This window comes from Acanthaster planci, linkage group LG01 (assembly GCF_054643075.1).
Source record: "Acanthaster planci isolate LZ-2023a linkage group LG01, COTS_SCS, whole genome shotgun sequence".
NCBI lineage: Eukaryota > Metazoa > Echinodermata > Asteroidea > Valvatida > Acanthasteridae > Acanthaster > Acanthaster planci.
In genome coordinates this window covers 30,111,249-30,126,613 of record NC_141777.1, presented here as the reverse complement: position 1 = coordinate 30,126,613, position 15,365 = coordinate 30,111,249, and the positions used below count along the sequence as shown (strand labels likewise).

General features: G+C 40.8%; 1 protein-coding gene across 3 annotated transcripts in view; it reads left to right on the top strand.

The window, feature by feature from the left end:
- Positions 1-6,955: 6,955 nt before the first annotated feature.
- The window catches only part of LOC110983202 (N-acetylated-alpha-linked acidic dipeptidase 2-like), a 25,551-nt gene continuing 17,141 nt past the window's right edge, over positions 6,956-15,365 (top strand). Inside the window, exons 1-3 of one of the 3 annotated variants that reach the window (XM_022242259.2) lie at positions 6,956-7,105; positions 7,443-7,530; positions 13,041-13,560. In XM_022242259.2, the coding sequence (XP_022097951.2) occupies positions 13,133-13,560 (428 nt within the window). In that variant the 5' untranslated portion in view covers positions 6,956-7,105; positions 7,443-7,530; positions 13,041-13,132. Of the gene's footprint in view, positions 7,134-7,442; positions 7,531-13,040; positions 13,561-15,365 lie in introns of all 3 variants that reach the window. The other 2 variants (XM_022242260.2, XM_087147594.1) reach the window with 2 other exon arrangements.

Below are 15,365 nucleotides of genomic sequence, written 5' to 3'. Positions count from 1 at the left end.
CGTTGAAGTATCCCCCCGCAAAAATTTGCTGTCACCACTGCATCTGGCTGCAGGTGGGTCCAAGGAACTCGTGGTGCGCTACAAGATGTAAAGATGATAATTGGGAATGTATGCACCTGCCCAGTCTGGACCCACGCTAACATAAGGTATAGTTTACGGTGAATATCTACAATTCAACCCCGGTGTGAGTAATTTGGAAGTGAACATGTTTCTGTCATCGGATGTCTGTTTGGAAAGCACTGGAAATTAGAATTTAGTGTTTGAAAATATCAGTTTCAACACCGTAGTTGACTCGTTCGGGTGTTTCGGTGTTGTGTTGTTGCAATGCCGCTGACTTCATAAACAAGAGCAATCTTTTTGAGAGCGTTTGGTATGTTTCCCACAAAAGTGTGCCACACTTAAGTTGTAACTCATACCTAAAGGCTTTGTTTATTTCGACACCGACCCTTCACCACAAAAACATGCAATGTGGCCAGTGCGGTCTCCTTTGCTCAAAAGCCCACACCTAACACCAGTCTACCGCTGGAGGGCGTGCGTGATTCTTTGTCCCTTTGGACGCACGCTCGTGGTCTGTCAGTGCGGCGTCGGTAGAGACCCCCTGTTGTACCCTTCCGCAGGGAATTTCACTCCCTGTCAAGACATATATTTCATGTTTGCTTGATTTAATAGGAGAGGACTTACCAAGTCACTGTTATTTCAAGTACAGTCGGCACTGATCAGGCCACGAAGGGGCTCACGTGCATTCGCGAAAAATATGCACGTACTTTTTTATATACATTTAGATGTACATGTATTTTAGTGATTGGCAAAATGACGACCTCCAAACCTATTTATCAATATATTTTCATTATTTTGTCAGCGAGTGGGTTTGTTTTAAGTGTTTCAGCGTCCACGTTTTTATTCATTTTTGTATGCCATTCTGTATACCAGGTTATTGCGCGACTGCAGTAAAATTAAAAAATGCCACTCTCGTGACAATAAACAAAGATACAAGCTCTGTTCATTTTCAATACGGATGTCAACTCGGTGTTTAAAGGATGCTTGCAGTTAATATGCATGAAACCAAAATTTGTTTTGTGATATTTGGGATTTGGAAATTATGAACCGGCTCGCGCCCCAACCGACAAAATTGGGGAAAATGTACAAATTGACGCCAAAGGCAACGGTGGCGGAACAGGTTTAAAAGTGGAGGGGGTCAGTTGTGAGACCATTAGGCATCAGCCATTAACAGGCCGACCCATCAAGCCCCACCCCATTATAGGACCTGCAAAAAATGTGGGGGTACGCCCCCTACGTCAAAAAGTGCCCCCCCGCTGTCGCCGCCAGTGGCTAAAAGGGGAGGGCTCGAAATATTGGTGGGGGAACGAGCCACGCCTTTCTCAGTCTGCCTATTTTTATCGAATTCGTGTGTGTTCAGACTTAATTTCGTCGTCGGGGTGTCCGGAGACGTGTAGACGAAAGTGGTCACCGAAGGAATGCGAACCAGTTGGTCCTGTCGGAAAACTATCGATCTGATTTAATCATCATAATTAGTGTAGGCCCGTAGTTATAATGTAATCATCATTCTTGGCCAAAAAAAATACAAAAAAATCAGTAAACGTCAGTCCACCATTAAGCTGACATTTCGGATACAGTGATACAGTTGTTTGACATTCTCCAGAACACCGAACTTGTCCAATCAACAAGAAATCGGGGGGGGGGGAGAATTTTAAAACGCGAGCGATCACATGCTATTTCTTCCTTGTACCTCATCGAACTCATTGCGCCGATAAATAAAGTTTGATTGAGCACATGGTTAAGAGTACAAGGCCGTCCTATGCAGCGGTTACTGGCTGACCTCCTTCTCATCCTCAAGTGTACCTCTGAGTTGCCGTCCATGCTCCACCCAAGTCATAAAACTGTTCGAGAAAGACAGGGAGGTTGAGTCTAAAAAAAAATGGACACATTGTAATATTGCTCCGTTGGTGTTTTCAAAAGAGTCCGGTAACATAAGATGAATCATTATTTTCAAAGTGCATGTTAGAAATGGTTTCCTAATTTGGTGCAAAATGCTACACTCCCATCCTCGCTGTCCAAAGTACGGGCTTTACAGTACGGTTGCATGGTGAAGGAGTTCGTCTTTAACACTGGAATTGTCTTCAAGGCTGCATCTTTTTTTCTCTCTTTTTTCGTGTGCACACGAGACTTATCGGTGTATCCTCCTTGAGATCATGTGAGTAGGCCTACTTGTAATAAGCATGGATGTATTAAGTAAGGGTAGCACGAAACTTTCAGGAAACGGGGTGATTTGGGAGGTTGGACACGCCTCCTGTAGGGTTGTTGCATGTTCGGTTAAGGACAAAACAAAAGCATTATCTTCGAACAAAGACAAATACACTCACCCCCCCACACACACACAAACGCGCGTAAAACAAGAATAAACCATGCAGCATCCTGGACCCGCCCCTGCTTCATTTTCCGTAGCTAAAATTGTTGGGGGTGACTTGCATTCTCGTGAAAGGTTTTAGTCCACAAGAGCCGGGCTTGCTTTAACATTTTCTGATCACCTTTTCCAAGACACGATGCCGCCTTCACAGATTAGGTTCATAATAGGAGCTACTTCAGCATGCTACAATACAAATCCTCGAAGTACTGATAATAGACTCAGAATTGATCCAAACAAGGATACCTCCGTGCTTGAGGGTGTTTCTGAATCATCACCACCCCAAGTCGCCCACGGAACTTTCGCGGTGAGACCTAACACATGTATTATCATCATCGACTCCCCAAGGGGAAAAACGACCCGGCGTCGGTGACGGTGCTGTGGCGCGGCGGCCGGGGAGGTTGTGCCCGAAGCAAGCGGAAGTTTTTTAAAACGGCGCCGGATCCGCGCTTTAGATTGAAAACAGTTTCAGCGCCCGGGTCGTGTGCCAAGTTGATTTTTTTTCCATCCCCTTAATTTAATACATGCGAGAGTCCAAAGATTTCATTGGCCTGGTCCGAGTTATTGTTCCAATATGTTAGGAAGCTTCTAGTTCCCCCATAGGATAGAATTGAATAGTTGGGAAAGGGTTTCGGAAAACAAACCAAGCGAACAATCTACATTGCGGCGTGAAGAATTTTGAAATACAAACAATTGTAGAACGTTTGTTATTAAAATAAGTGAAACGGTATGGGTATTGTTTAAGGAAATAGTTCAAAGCAGCAAATAGCCACAACTTTTTTTTTTTATTATCGAATAAATCTCTAACTTAAATGTTCTTGTCAAAGGTTATCACATAGGTATAATCTTGCCAAATGCGCTTATTAATGGGATGGTGTGGAGTGACCTCATTAATATACTTAACACTCGGTAGGTTAAGTTGTCCAGCTTGGGAGAAACTTTATTTGAACAATTTATTCGTAATGTTTGAAAGAATTCAAATTTATCAATGCTATGGAAAGGTGGTTTACATTGTGTATTTAAATTTCAAAAGTTTGCCCTTCAAATAGTCTGAACTGTGTGCACAAGTAGTGCAAGTGTACACAGGCCTTTCCAACGCTTCATGGAGAATTGAGGAGGAAGCGCACGGAGTGGCATGGTCACTATGTTATGGTCAAATTCTCGGAATTTCTTCAGGTGGTTTACCGCCTTACGTAATCATAGAGATAGTAGTCACCTCGACAGTTCTCTTGGTCCTTTAAAATAGGTGTTCAACACCGACTAATTATCTTATAAATGTGTCAAAGTTCTAAAAGGCATCATTATAAAAGGCTATTGGTAGACCGATGTTTTGGTCATTTTCGAAGAATTGTTTTTGAGGTTTTGCATTTTCAAAGTCGATGACTCGTCCAGCTGACCATGGGGCTGTCCACAATGTAAAAATAGCATAGGAGTCTTGACACGGTCAGAACCACTCGTTGTCCGTGCGCAAGAGAGGGGGTGCTAGAATCGTTTTTGTTGTGTGCATTACGCGCACTTAATAGTGGATCACCCCTTACTGAACTTGTGCCGTGGTTGTCAGAGATTGAGAATGGAAGGACAGCTTATCGCTAGACGGTGGGAGTTCGATCGTCGCGCCACCTCGCTGACAGAGTGCGGAAAGAGGATTATATCTACTTCCACTTGACAGGGGAGGCTCGGGACGGTCCGAGCGAATGATTTAGTGTGCATTTATCAGTTCCTTCTTTAAACATTGACTTTGCTTTGGTAACTAGGTTTTAAAATTCCAATACCTAATGCCGACTGCCCACCTTCAAACTATTTTGTTGTATACAGTCGAAGGATTGTCCTGAGAGGGCGATTTATAGGCCTGCGTGGCTTTGTCAGACTGACACGGCCGCGGCTGCAAATGAAATGTTTCTGTATGAGAGTCGTTTGCCAAAGAATGCCAAATAACTTGTGTACAAGTGTCACTCAATGCAATGTGCTCTCAAACATACAACGATATCCATTTCCCCTTCTCGTGACGCCCCTGGTTGTCACTGATGAATGTATTCAATTTCAAAGCCCTCCCCGAAATTTGCTGCGAATCCCAAGGCTATTATTATACAATGGTGCAAAATTTGAGTTGGGAAATTGTAATGTTGGTTTCACAATACTCCTGACCCTTTAATCATCGAAATGGACTAAATCTGAGCTGAGAGAGGGAGAAGGATCTTCTACCAACTTTAACATCCCAGTGTTTCTGTTTTCGTTGGTTGAATTTCGCCGGAGTGTGTTACTATAACACGTTGCTCTGTAGGCTTTCACGGAAGTGGGTTCCGTGTCGTAGTTGTTTGTCTTGAGGGCCGATTGAGTTGGCGCCGGATGTATTTTATCACACCACCAACACCGTGACTGTTGACGGGTATGAAACCACGTCAAATTAAAAAATTATAAAACACAGAAATGGAAATAAAACTATGAATACAGATATTTATAAGCATATAACTTTTATTTTTTCACGCGAAAGGGTGAACATTTAGTTCAGCATTTAAATGTTCTCTGTATAAAATGTCAGACGAGGTAAGCTCAGTGATGGTGGACATTGGTGTAAAGCTACAAATTAGGGGATAGACATGCGCAGGCGCAGGCCTATCCCCCCGGAAAAAGGTATTGTTTCAAACTTCAAGACACCCATTACAATAAAAAGGCGAGGCTCCCAAGTAGGCTTTCCCTACGTGGCTTTCGCAGTAACTCCAAATATTTGCTCAGCACTTTGATGCCAAACTTTTTCTGTATTAACATCCGGGATTGCTTGTAATTACTTTTTTCCCTTGTTGATCAAGAAAATCTTGGACGCAAACAAATTGTATTTTTGCGTTTGACCCCCAAAGTAGTTGGACTTTCAATCTCAATCCCGCACCCTACGAAAGATGTCATGTCCACTTTAAGCTGGGTGTAACAACCGCCTCTTCGATGACATGTTAGATCAGTCTAGTAAGTAGGGCTACGGACAATGCACGTTTGACAAATATTATCTACATCGTTGGCTTTCAAATGGCAAGAAAAGGCCTTTGGTGTGCAATTAATGTTCGCTGATTCAATAGCACTCAGGCCGATACGAAATAGGCACACTTCACCTGATTTGCGTATCACGGAGTAAAAGTCGAAGTGCATTTTGGTCGAACTTGAAACCTGCCAGTTTGGATACCCAGGGGTCTTACTAATCCAAAGCAAAACATCTTTGTACTTCCGTTTGACGTCCGGCGACACTTTCCCGAATTCGAGGAATTTCCGGGCTTCATTAAACTAAATTCACTCTTTCCCGTGAATTCCATCAAGTCTGCAAAGCCACCCAGGCGATAGCAACATTGTTACAACTATTGATAATAAATTTCAGACTGTATGTGCACCTCTGAACCCGATCTGTTTTCAAGTGGTTTGTTGTTTTCACAAAGTCCGTGTTCTCGAAATTTATGAGCGTAAAACAGGACCTAGGGACCTCATAGTTCTACCCACTGGCTCTTCTGGAGAAGGCGGAAAATGATACTAGTGACGATGACGTTTGACTCGACTCTACAGAGAATCGATGGTGGTAGATGGGTTAAGGCGCAGCGTGTGACGTGCATATTGGCAGTTGTGCAACTTGTGCAATAAACAGTGAAAATTGCGAAAACACGTGTACAATAAAATTGGGCAGCCAGCTTAACCGAAGATGTTCCAGATATTGTCTAAGCCATCGTCAGTTTTTACTGAGTTACTGTTCAGATGGAAAGGATGAACATATGGGATCAAATCATTGTGAAGTTTTCCCAAATGGCATTGTTTTAGTTTAAGTATCAACTGGGATTTGATGTAGAAAAGAAATCCGGTCTTGCAGGTGCGCTCGCTAGCAAATGCCGCCGGTGCTTAGTACACGAATACTGCAATTATGACTTCTTCAACAGTACAAGCTTATAAACTTCACAAGTAGGGCCTAACTTTTTCTCCTAAGAGTACGTGTTTTCCATGGATGATGAGTTTTGCAGGGGGGGTTGCCTTTAAAAGTAGGTCTCCTCAAGCTAGTATGGTGAGTTTCGGCCGCATGAGGTTTCTAATGAGTTGCCAAAAGATTGCAAAACTGGCAGCAGGGCTCGCTGTGTGAATTATGAAATGGCAGGCTGTGCTGTTTGCATTTATTCCGAACGGCCTCGACTGGATGTTGGCCATTGAGGGAATTACCAGGAATTTTGGTGGTCTTCTACCGAGGACGGAGGATTATTTTTGTGCCCACCTTTGATGAAAAAAAAAACTTTCAAATTTTCGAGCACACATAGAAATAACACATTGTTAGAGTCTTTACTTCAATGGCTTATGTGCGAGTACGAGTGTTGACGGTGATGATCAAGCCCGCCCTCTACAATTTAATCTCCAGTGGAAAGATCGTAATAAAAATGGAGTGAACGGTGCGTACCCCCTCTATAGTTCAAATTTTAACTTATGCCAGTTACCCTGACGACTTATACTGTACTGTAGTAGGATCTTAAACTTGGGAGCCAGATTAAGTTTTGTTGTTATCCGGATCATGTGGCGCTGCACGGGCCACAAACCCGCGTAATTTGGTCAGTGTCTGACGCAAAGAACCTGCATCTGAAAAACCTCACTAACGTCAGTGAATGACGCCTTCAGTGCAAAATTTTGATCATTAAACCATCCAATTAATTACCTTATTTAAAGAATAAGGTAAGTATAGAGCGGAAGACTCAGAGAGGTGAGCAAACAGTCACAAAAACATTTCAGGGAACAGTTATATTCCCTACCATCAGACCTAGCCCAGGTGGACTCCCTGACCGTACTACGTTACAGACAACGTCCAACCTGGGCTACCACCAGACCATGCCTAGGCTACAGTGACCTGAAGGGAGGTGATATTTTATTTAGGCCTACCTGGCATATTTATACCAAATGATATTTTGCCAGGAACATGCCAAGTAGCTGTTTGTGTGTGTTTTGTTTTGTTTTTAGGACTTCTTACCGTGACAAATCTAGCTTAGTCTGGTCTATTTCGTCCTCCATGCAGGGCTGGTTTTGCCATGTGTGTACCAAACATCACATACCCCCAGAAGTGCAGAGTCTGGACCCCACAATTCTGGTGGTAACCATCTCAGGTGTGACTTCACACAGTGCTTCCACTGTCCTTATTTTTGCTTTCGAAGGAAATTTTTAGGAAAGGAAAAAATCTCAGGTATTTTTAGGAAATCCCCCAAATCTAAAGAAAATCTAAGGAAATTATGAAATTCTGAGCAAATTCTACAAATATTCTAAAAACTTAGCAGTAAAATCTACATTTCAAACTCTGCCAGATTTAGGATGACTGGAAACAAGACTAGTAGAATAAAACTTTCTGTGTGTGCGCACAAGTTTGTCCGTGTCATTCAGATCAAAGATAGTATAGCGCTGCGTGGCGTACGCTAACCGCTTTTTGATTCAGATCAGTATCACCACCAATGATGCACACAGTCTGAGTTTTTTTGTTCAAGACCGTGAGCTTGAGCATTGTATTGACCTCTGCTTATCATCTAGCAAACAAAAATAGTAGTTTTGGTGGTATATTTGGCTTTTTGGTGGTTAACTAAAAAATATGAAAATCTGGAGGAAATAAGGAAATTTGGCTCTGGGGCTAGGGAAATTTTCATTTTGACTGTGGAAGCACTGACTTCACACATGTATTCATGTATTCGCGATATGCATGAGGTGGGAAACAGACCATTTTGCAGTTGTGATTTTTTTTTAATTTAAGACATCCTCCAGAGCCACGAATCAGAAACAGAAAATGCAAAAGTCTGTAATTAAGGGATGGACATGATGGATTCAATTTGAAATGAGCAGAAAAGTATATTCTTATTTTTTGTGTAAGATAAAAAAGAAACAGTCACTGAGAATGTAACCCAGCTGGGAGCATGTTGTGATCTCAAGATTTAGGCACTGACCACAGACCCTATGAATCTGGGGGTAATTTAATAACCTTTATAGGCTTACACGTGCATATATCTCAAAGAGGGTGCTGTACTTGTAGCTGGCTGAAGACCATAATTTTTGCAAGCGACTACTAAATGTACATGCAACCCTATGCTTTTTTTAAACCTGCCCCTTTTATTTTGTTTTTCATAGTCGAAATTCTTTACAGTGCAAAATTATGTAGGCCTAAAAAGTATCATGGAAAAGGCAGTGTTTGTTGTCAGCATGAGCAGTGTTACACAAATTTTAGTTTACAACCAGAACTCAATAAAGTGGAGCAAAGTACCCTCTAATATTGAGCAATGTAAGATGAAATGTTGTCATTATTGTGATGCATAACTAACCAGTCTACTTTGATGGGCTTAAAAATGGAAAATCGGCCAAAATGTGGAGTTTACAATAATGATGGCACTCCCTCGGACCCTCGCAGTAATAAAGCTAACAACGCATCTTGTGAGGTTAATGCACACGTACAGTATTTCAAAAAAGGCATGGTCATCCAAACAAAGTATGCACTGCACTGACTTCGCACACGCATCTGAATGACCTTGGACGCACTTCATTTTAGACATGCTCTGTTGGAATACTGAACTGGCTGATTGACCACTTAATTAAGGAAGTACAGGTAATAAGAACAATGAGCTGGATGCAGTTTTGATTAACCCTAACAGTCCTCAGTCCTCCAACAGGTGAAGGCTTGAGGACTGTTAGGGTTAAGGGAACCTCCCATCTGCCATTTTAATTAAAATTATGAACTGGCTTCAGTGTATTTACGTTCATAAGAACAAAATTTCTTGTATTTCTAATTCTTAAATTGTTACTGTGTCCAACAGACATGATCTTAGTGTCATTTCAAATCTAATTTTATGGTTATATGTGTGTGTAAAATTGCTGTATCAAAAACATGAATGTTTTGGATGCATACCTACACAGTCAGAGGTTCCAAAATATTGCTGTGATCAATATCTTTTTGCTTTAAAGGGTAGCTGCAATCAATATGTTTTAATACAAACCTTCAAACGCATCTCTGTATCTGAGTTAAGCTTTTTTCCACTTTTGTTTCAATGTTTCAAAAGGAATGTTACTGCCTTTTTCATTTTTATAGTAATGAGTATTTTCATATTCACGAGCAAAACTGATGTTATCCCAGGAAGAAAGCCTCAATGTTACGTTGGTTTGTACACAAAAAGTATTTTTGAAAAATTTTGCTGGACTAAAGTTTGTTTTCTTTGCTGATTTCTTCTTGTTTATGTGCACAGCAATAAGCAAGCAACAATCTCAGAAATGTTTTCAGTTAGTAAACTTTGGGTTCACGATTTCCACAGAAAAACCTATGCACTGAACTCTGTCTTGCCTAGATGACACAATAGCCACAGCGCCCTCAGTTGTCAAGGAAAGCTTGAATATGTTTAAAGTTTTAAATTGATAATGCATTTAACCAAATATGAACGTAAAAGAGTTTTCACACATTGAAGAATAGTACAAAGTTGTAGAAGAATTGTGTTGAGGTCACTTGGTAACCCAAAGCACCATTTCCAGGTAACTTTTGCCAGATTAGACACATCAGAGGTGGTTCTTAATGCCACAGTTCTACTTCAAAATTTACCACTGACTAGATCCATTCATTTAACTGGGGTGCTTCATTTTTTTTTCTCTCTATTTTTGACTTTGAGAGTCGTACCAGTGGCTCTGCGAAAAGCCTGGATTTTAGGGTAATGTTGCTGGCACCACTCACTGAGCCCAAAAACGTGGGCAAATGACCACAGAAAATCGACAAAATTCCTTCAAAATCGCCTACCAGATTCACCACGTGTCAAAAGTGAACAAGTTTGACTACAATATGGCACATTGCAGTCACATTTCTACAATGGAAATGTAACCAAATTTCACTCACTTAGCTTTCTGCCAAACAAAATATTGTTGGCTGTACTATGCAGGCAGCGACATGCGCAGGCCCATCAGGACATTCCGGTCGCCGACTGTCCTGTGAAGCACCTCACGCTGTCAATGTAACACTTACATTGGTGTCCATTGTGGGCTCGTGCTACCCACCTCTCCTGCTTGAGCCTTTTATAATGTCACAAAACAGGTGTCCAAGTGTCCTGACAAACACCTACTCTACTTGTTTTACAGCCTAAAGTTAGGTCGTACATTCATGCCCATCATTTGTGTACAGTAGAGTAGTATTTGTTAAGCATCTACAGTGTACATCTATATATCGTTGTGGTATTCACTTGCCAGTTACACATGCCATTAGCGTGCATTTATGACTGTCATTTTCCCTTGACTCAAATCATCAATTACTGAGTGTGTCTAAATTCAGCAGAGAATGATTTAACAGCACAGTACTGCACCAGTAAATACTGTCTAGTCTAGCTGAAATTTTTCTGCCCGACCTCCTTTAAGAACACACCTCAAAGTAAGTGGTCGCAGATGGTTGGACCTCTGATGGTTCATCATCCCTCAGTCATCACATGCTCTATTTGAGCAAAACTCATGGGCCTTCAAATGCACCATTACCTGTGACTTCCCTGTCTTTCTAATGTTCAACAGCTGAGCCATAGCTTGGAACAACAGTTCAGTCCAGGACCACAAGTTGACAAGTGGTTAGTTAGCGATGATTGATGCATCTCAATAGTATATTGGCTCATTTACACAGTGAGCAGTAGGGGATATTCCATGCCCTTAAAGATATCCAGCACAGTGGTTTCCTACAGGAATTTAGCTGTTTCCACTAGAATATACTATCAAACAGTACTGGCAAAATTGGCAGTGAATAGTCTGGTTTGTAGTCCCTGCATTTTGGTTTGGACTGTAGAGAAGTGTCTCATAATAATCATAATAGCTATCTGTCAATCTGGGAAAAAAATTATTCAGGACATGCAGGCTTTTGCTTGTTTAGAAGTTCCAACCCCCCTTTTATTTCACAGATTTTAACACTAGTGAATAAATCTTTAGAATTCCACCAAAGCATCCGGCACAACAGAATGCTTGGATACATGCAGCACCAAAGGGTGACAGTTTCAAAAACGTAACATTGCATGAGAACAGACAGGCAGTTACTTTAATCCTAGATGAAACAGTGTTGTAGAGCTGGGCCTAGTCTGTGATATCACAAGTTTGTGTGTTTGTGTGTTTTTTCCACGTTCCTTCACATCTACTTACAGTTCTAAAGTTTAGAACTTTGATCCTACGCTGTACAAGTATTGCATACACTTATATGAAACTGCGCCCCATCTGACATTAGCCAGTATGCTCCCTAGCAGCTCTGGCCTTCACAAACTCTGCTTTCCTACTTAAAATCAACAATGCCCAAGAGAGACAAGAAATATTTAACCTTTTCACACCTTCAAAAGGAAAACCACCTTAGGTGGTGATTGTACGTGGGTAATTCCAGAAATTAGGGGTCCATTTTTTTTGGTGGTCCCTGTCACATCTGAGGTATGATTTTGTAAGTTCAGTACACATTTTCTAATTTCCAAGAGGGATGAATTAATGCAAATTACCTGCCAAACAAATAGTAGTAGTTTGAAATCAATTCCGGTGATGTTTCCATGTCAAATAACAAAGGTCAGATGTAACAGGGACACAAAAATGTCACACTTTTGGACCCCTAATTTCTGGAATAGCCCACATATCTTTGCGTCACTGTAGGACCCTATGTGCCAACTTCAAGTGTAGCCCTGTTCCTTACATACTTACATGTACATGTATAAGTTAAAATCGAATTTGGTTTGTGATAAGATTCCTCATCTCTGTTTTTTTAGTCAACACCTAAATGTAATTGCATGTCAAGTGCTTGTACAGGAATTTCTGAAGAAGGCCTTTAAATCTACATTCCGTAGTAGATAAATCTTTTTGTTGACTCATTTCAAGGCTGATTTGTTTGCTTGTCATCACCTTGTTTGCTGTTTTGCCACTACGGGATTGCACTTTGTAGAAACTGCTGACTAGCAGAATTTGGAAATATGAAACTTCTCTCAGTAACGGTTGCTGTCGCCGGAGCTATGTTTGCAGATTGTTGTGTTTTTAGGTTTTCAAGATTTCATGGATTTGTGTAATAAAATGAATAAGAACCAAGATGGAGGTGCCATGGAGAATGTCTCTACAATGATTCTCTTCTGGGCAGTTGTTTTGGCACAGTTTTTGCAGTTCTTTGAATTTTTGTACATTTCAGTCAAAGATTTTTACCAAAGGAAAGTTTTGTGTGCATAGAGTCCAAAGTTAAGGCCATCGTTTATTTATGCATATATGGAAGTCCAATCACTCTGAGACCTAGCCTAAGATGGTTTGGGGAATGTTTACAGACTGTATCAGCAGGAGTGATAATGATGTCAGTGTGAAGTGTGATTTATAAGAGTGGCTTAGGCTTTATAATTACAATCTTCTGCAATTTTAGAAATGGTGCCACATTTTACATTTCTAATAGTTATAACAGCATGGGTCTTACCTTACTAAATTTGAACCCAGAAGGTGTTGTTTTAACTTTTGTTTTAACTTTACCCGTCTCTGTGCTTGACTTCATGTGAATGACAGGTTTTAGTTAACTCACTGAACCAACCCTCAAGGTTAATTCTGACTGCCTTAAGTGTTTATGCAGACTACTAGCAGACTCTGCTGTCAACTGAGTTTTGACCTTTAACCCATTTTTCATCACTAGATCACCCGTGATCAGAGTCCTTCCTACTTCACAGGGCGCCCTGTCCAATCACAGACCAGGATTTTCAATAAGCCCGACCAGAGTATCAGATAATGAATCCAATACGCTCTTGCAGTCGCTATGAATACTTGGACTCAGATTCAGGGGCTGCTATGCCTGGCGAGGAAGAAGATTCATTTATTGCCCCACACAGCCAGTCCAGAGCTGGAAGTCAACCAGCCAGTCCCCTTAGGTCAGATTTGAAACTTAGCGACCCCAATGCAGGAGTAGACATCAGGAAGGATAGATCACCCACAATGCATCTGAGTAACAAAACAATTGCTGTGATCGCCACTATTGTAGCAGCATGCATTGGCATCGGCATCGGGGTGATCATTGGCTGGTTCTCCTCCCAAGCTCAGTTCCCCAAAGCTGAGCCTTGTGAGACTGGATGGAGTGATGCCTTGGAAGAAGAAGACAAGAATGTAGGAAAGGTGCTAATGAACGAGATGCAAGCTAGCAACATGAAAGAATACCTCAGGTAGGATGTGCTGATACCTGTATCATCGGGAGTTATGATTTGAGAGGTACACATAGCAGTAAGTTGCATGTTATGGATTTCCTTCACTTTAGTAAGACTGCTTACAAATACCTAAAGGTCCAATGTTAAGTAACCTAACAGTTACCCTATCACTGTTTGGTTTACTCATAATTTGTTACTCTTTTTTTTACTCAAGTATTACTGTTGCCAGTTACATGCTTTGATTCTTTGGTGTTAGACAAAAATAAAGTTTATAGGGACTTGGGAGTAATGACTGAGGAGCTTTTCCAGCGAATGGGGTGGAGTTAATCTGTTCAGTGGGAAGGGGTTAATTGGCTATTCTGAAAATACTAGAAGGAGGCAATTACATTTTTAAAACCGTTTTTTATATGTCGGTGTGATACGTCTTCCACTTGTGTAGGACTAGTGCTTGTTTGCCCTCTACTGAAGGATGCTGTGGCAAAGCAAACATATACATTGCAAATGTGGGGATTGAAAGATAAAGAACTGTGTTAGGTGGGACAATGCCAATGCGTAGATTTCTCAGCAAGTTAATACACGAGTCAATCGGTATGGCGTATCAAAGTTGATTTTTGTATCGTACTTGATTTTGTTAATTAGAGTCCACCTTTCAAGGGTACCGCATCAGTTCAATTGCACACGTGTCCCGATGTTTGGTTAGTGTTAAGAGCATCATACAGACAGTATTCAACCAATTCCAAGGAGACCATAGCAGCTGTTGTGTTGGTTTAATTGCAATCTGATGGCATACATTTATTCCCCCAACTATCAGTAGTTCAATTGGGCGAGGGTTGATATTGTGTCAGTCTTTATCAGAGCTTTTTGTTTGTTTGTTCAGAACTCCCCCCCCCAAAAAAAAGTAGGGATTAGGGCATATTCAGTTGTACGAGATAAAAGAATGTAAAAAGGAAGTTTGGTTTTATTTTTAAGATTCTTTTACTCGTACAACTTGCAGTAGTTAAATCTCAGTAACTGCAAATGCTGCTGCCTTGATTTGGAGTTATGACAGGCAGAGGTGTCTTCTTTGTAAGAAGCTTGTTGGGTTAGTTCTCAACCTGCTTTGCAAGTAAAGGCCTTGTCGTAGTTTTCAAGCCAGTATGTCACACAATATGTGTCTCCTCAAATCTTACAATCCTGTATCTCAAGGACGTCAGAGTGTGGTCATAGGCAGGTCAGTTACAGCTCCAAAGTCCAAGTGTGTTTGATTTTGGTTTGATTTAATGGCAGGCAAATAAAACAAAGGAGAAAAAAACAGTTTTTCTCGATTAATTTTGTTTTCTCTCAAGTAAGTTTTGGTTTTCCACTGGAAAAAAAGATGCCAGCTAATGGTGGACTGGTTGTAGTGATTGAAAATGGTCTTTCCACAGTAAAGGGTACTAAAGTGTGACATAGGATTAGAAAATAAATCCAAATGATAAAAATCAAGCTACTGGTTTTTGTCCAATCCCCTTGTACCACTACATTCCAAAATTCCCACACCATTGTTGAAGACTATTGCTAAGAAGTTCCAAGCAAACTTTACTATGCTACAGAAGGGTTGTTAATTTTGATAGGAATTTATAATTACAATAAATGTATTTACCCAAACATTGTGCTTTACAAACAATTGTGTCTTACAGATAAAGAAAATTGTGTTTATTTTGGCTGTTGACAATCCTAAATGGGTTATGAATATAAATGAGTTATATATAACGGTTTGCCCGTACCCAACGTATATTAATAAATACATCTTGAAAATATAAATGAGATGATATTTGGGTAATTTATGCACATGATAAAATACC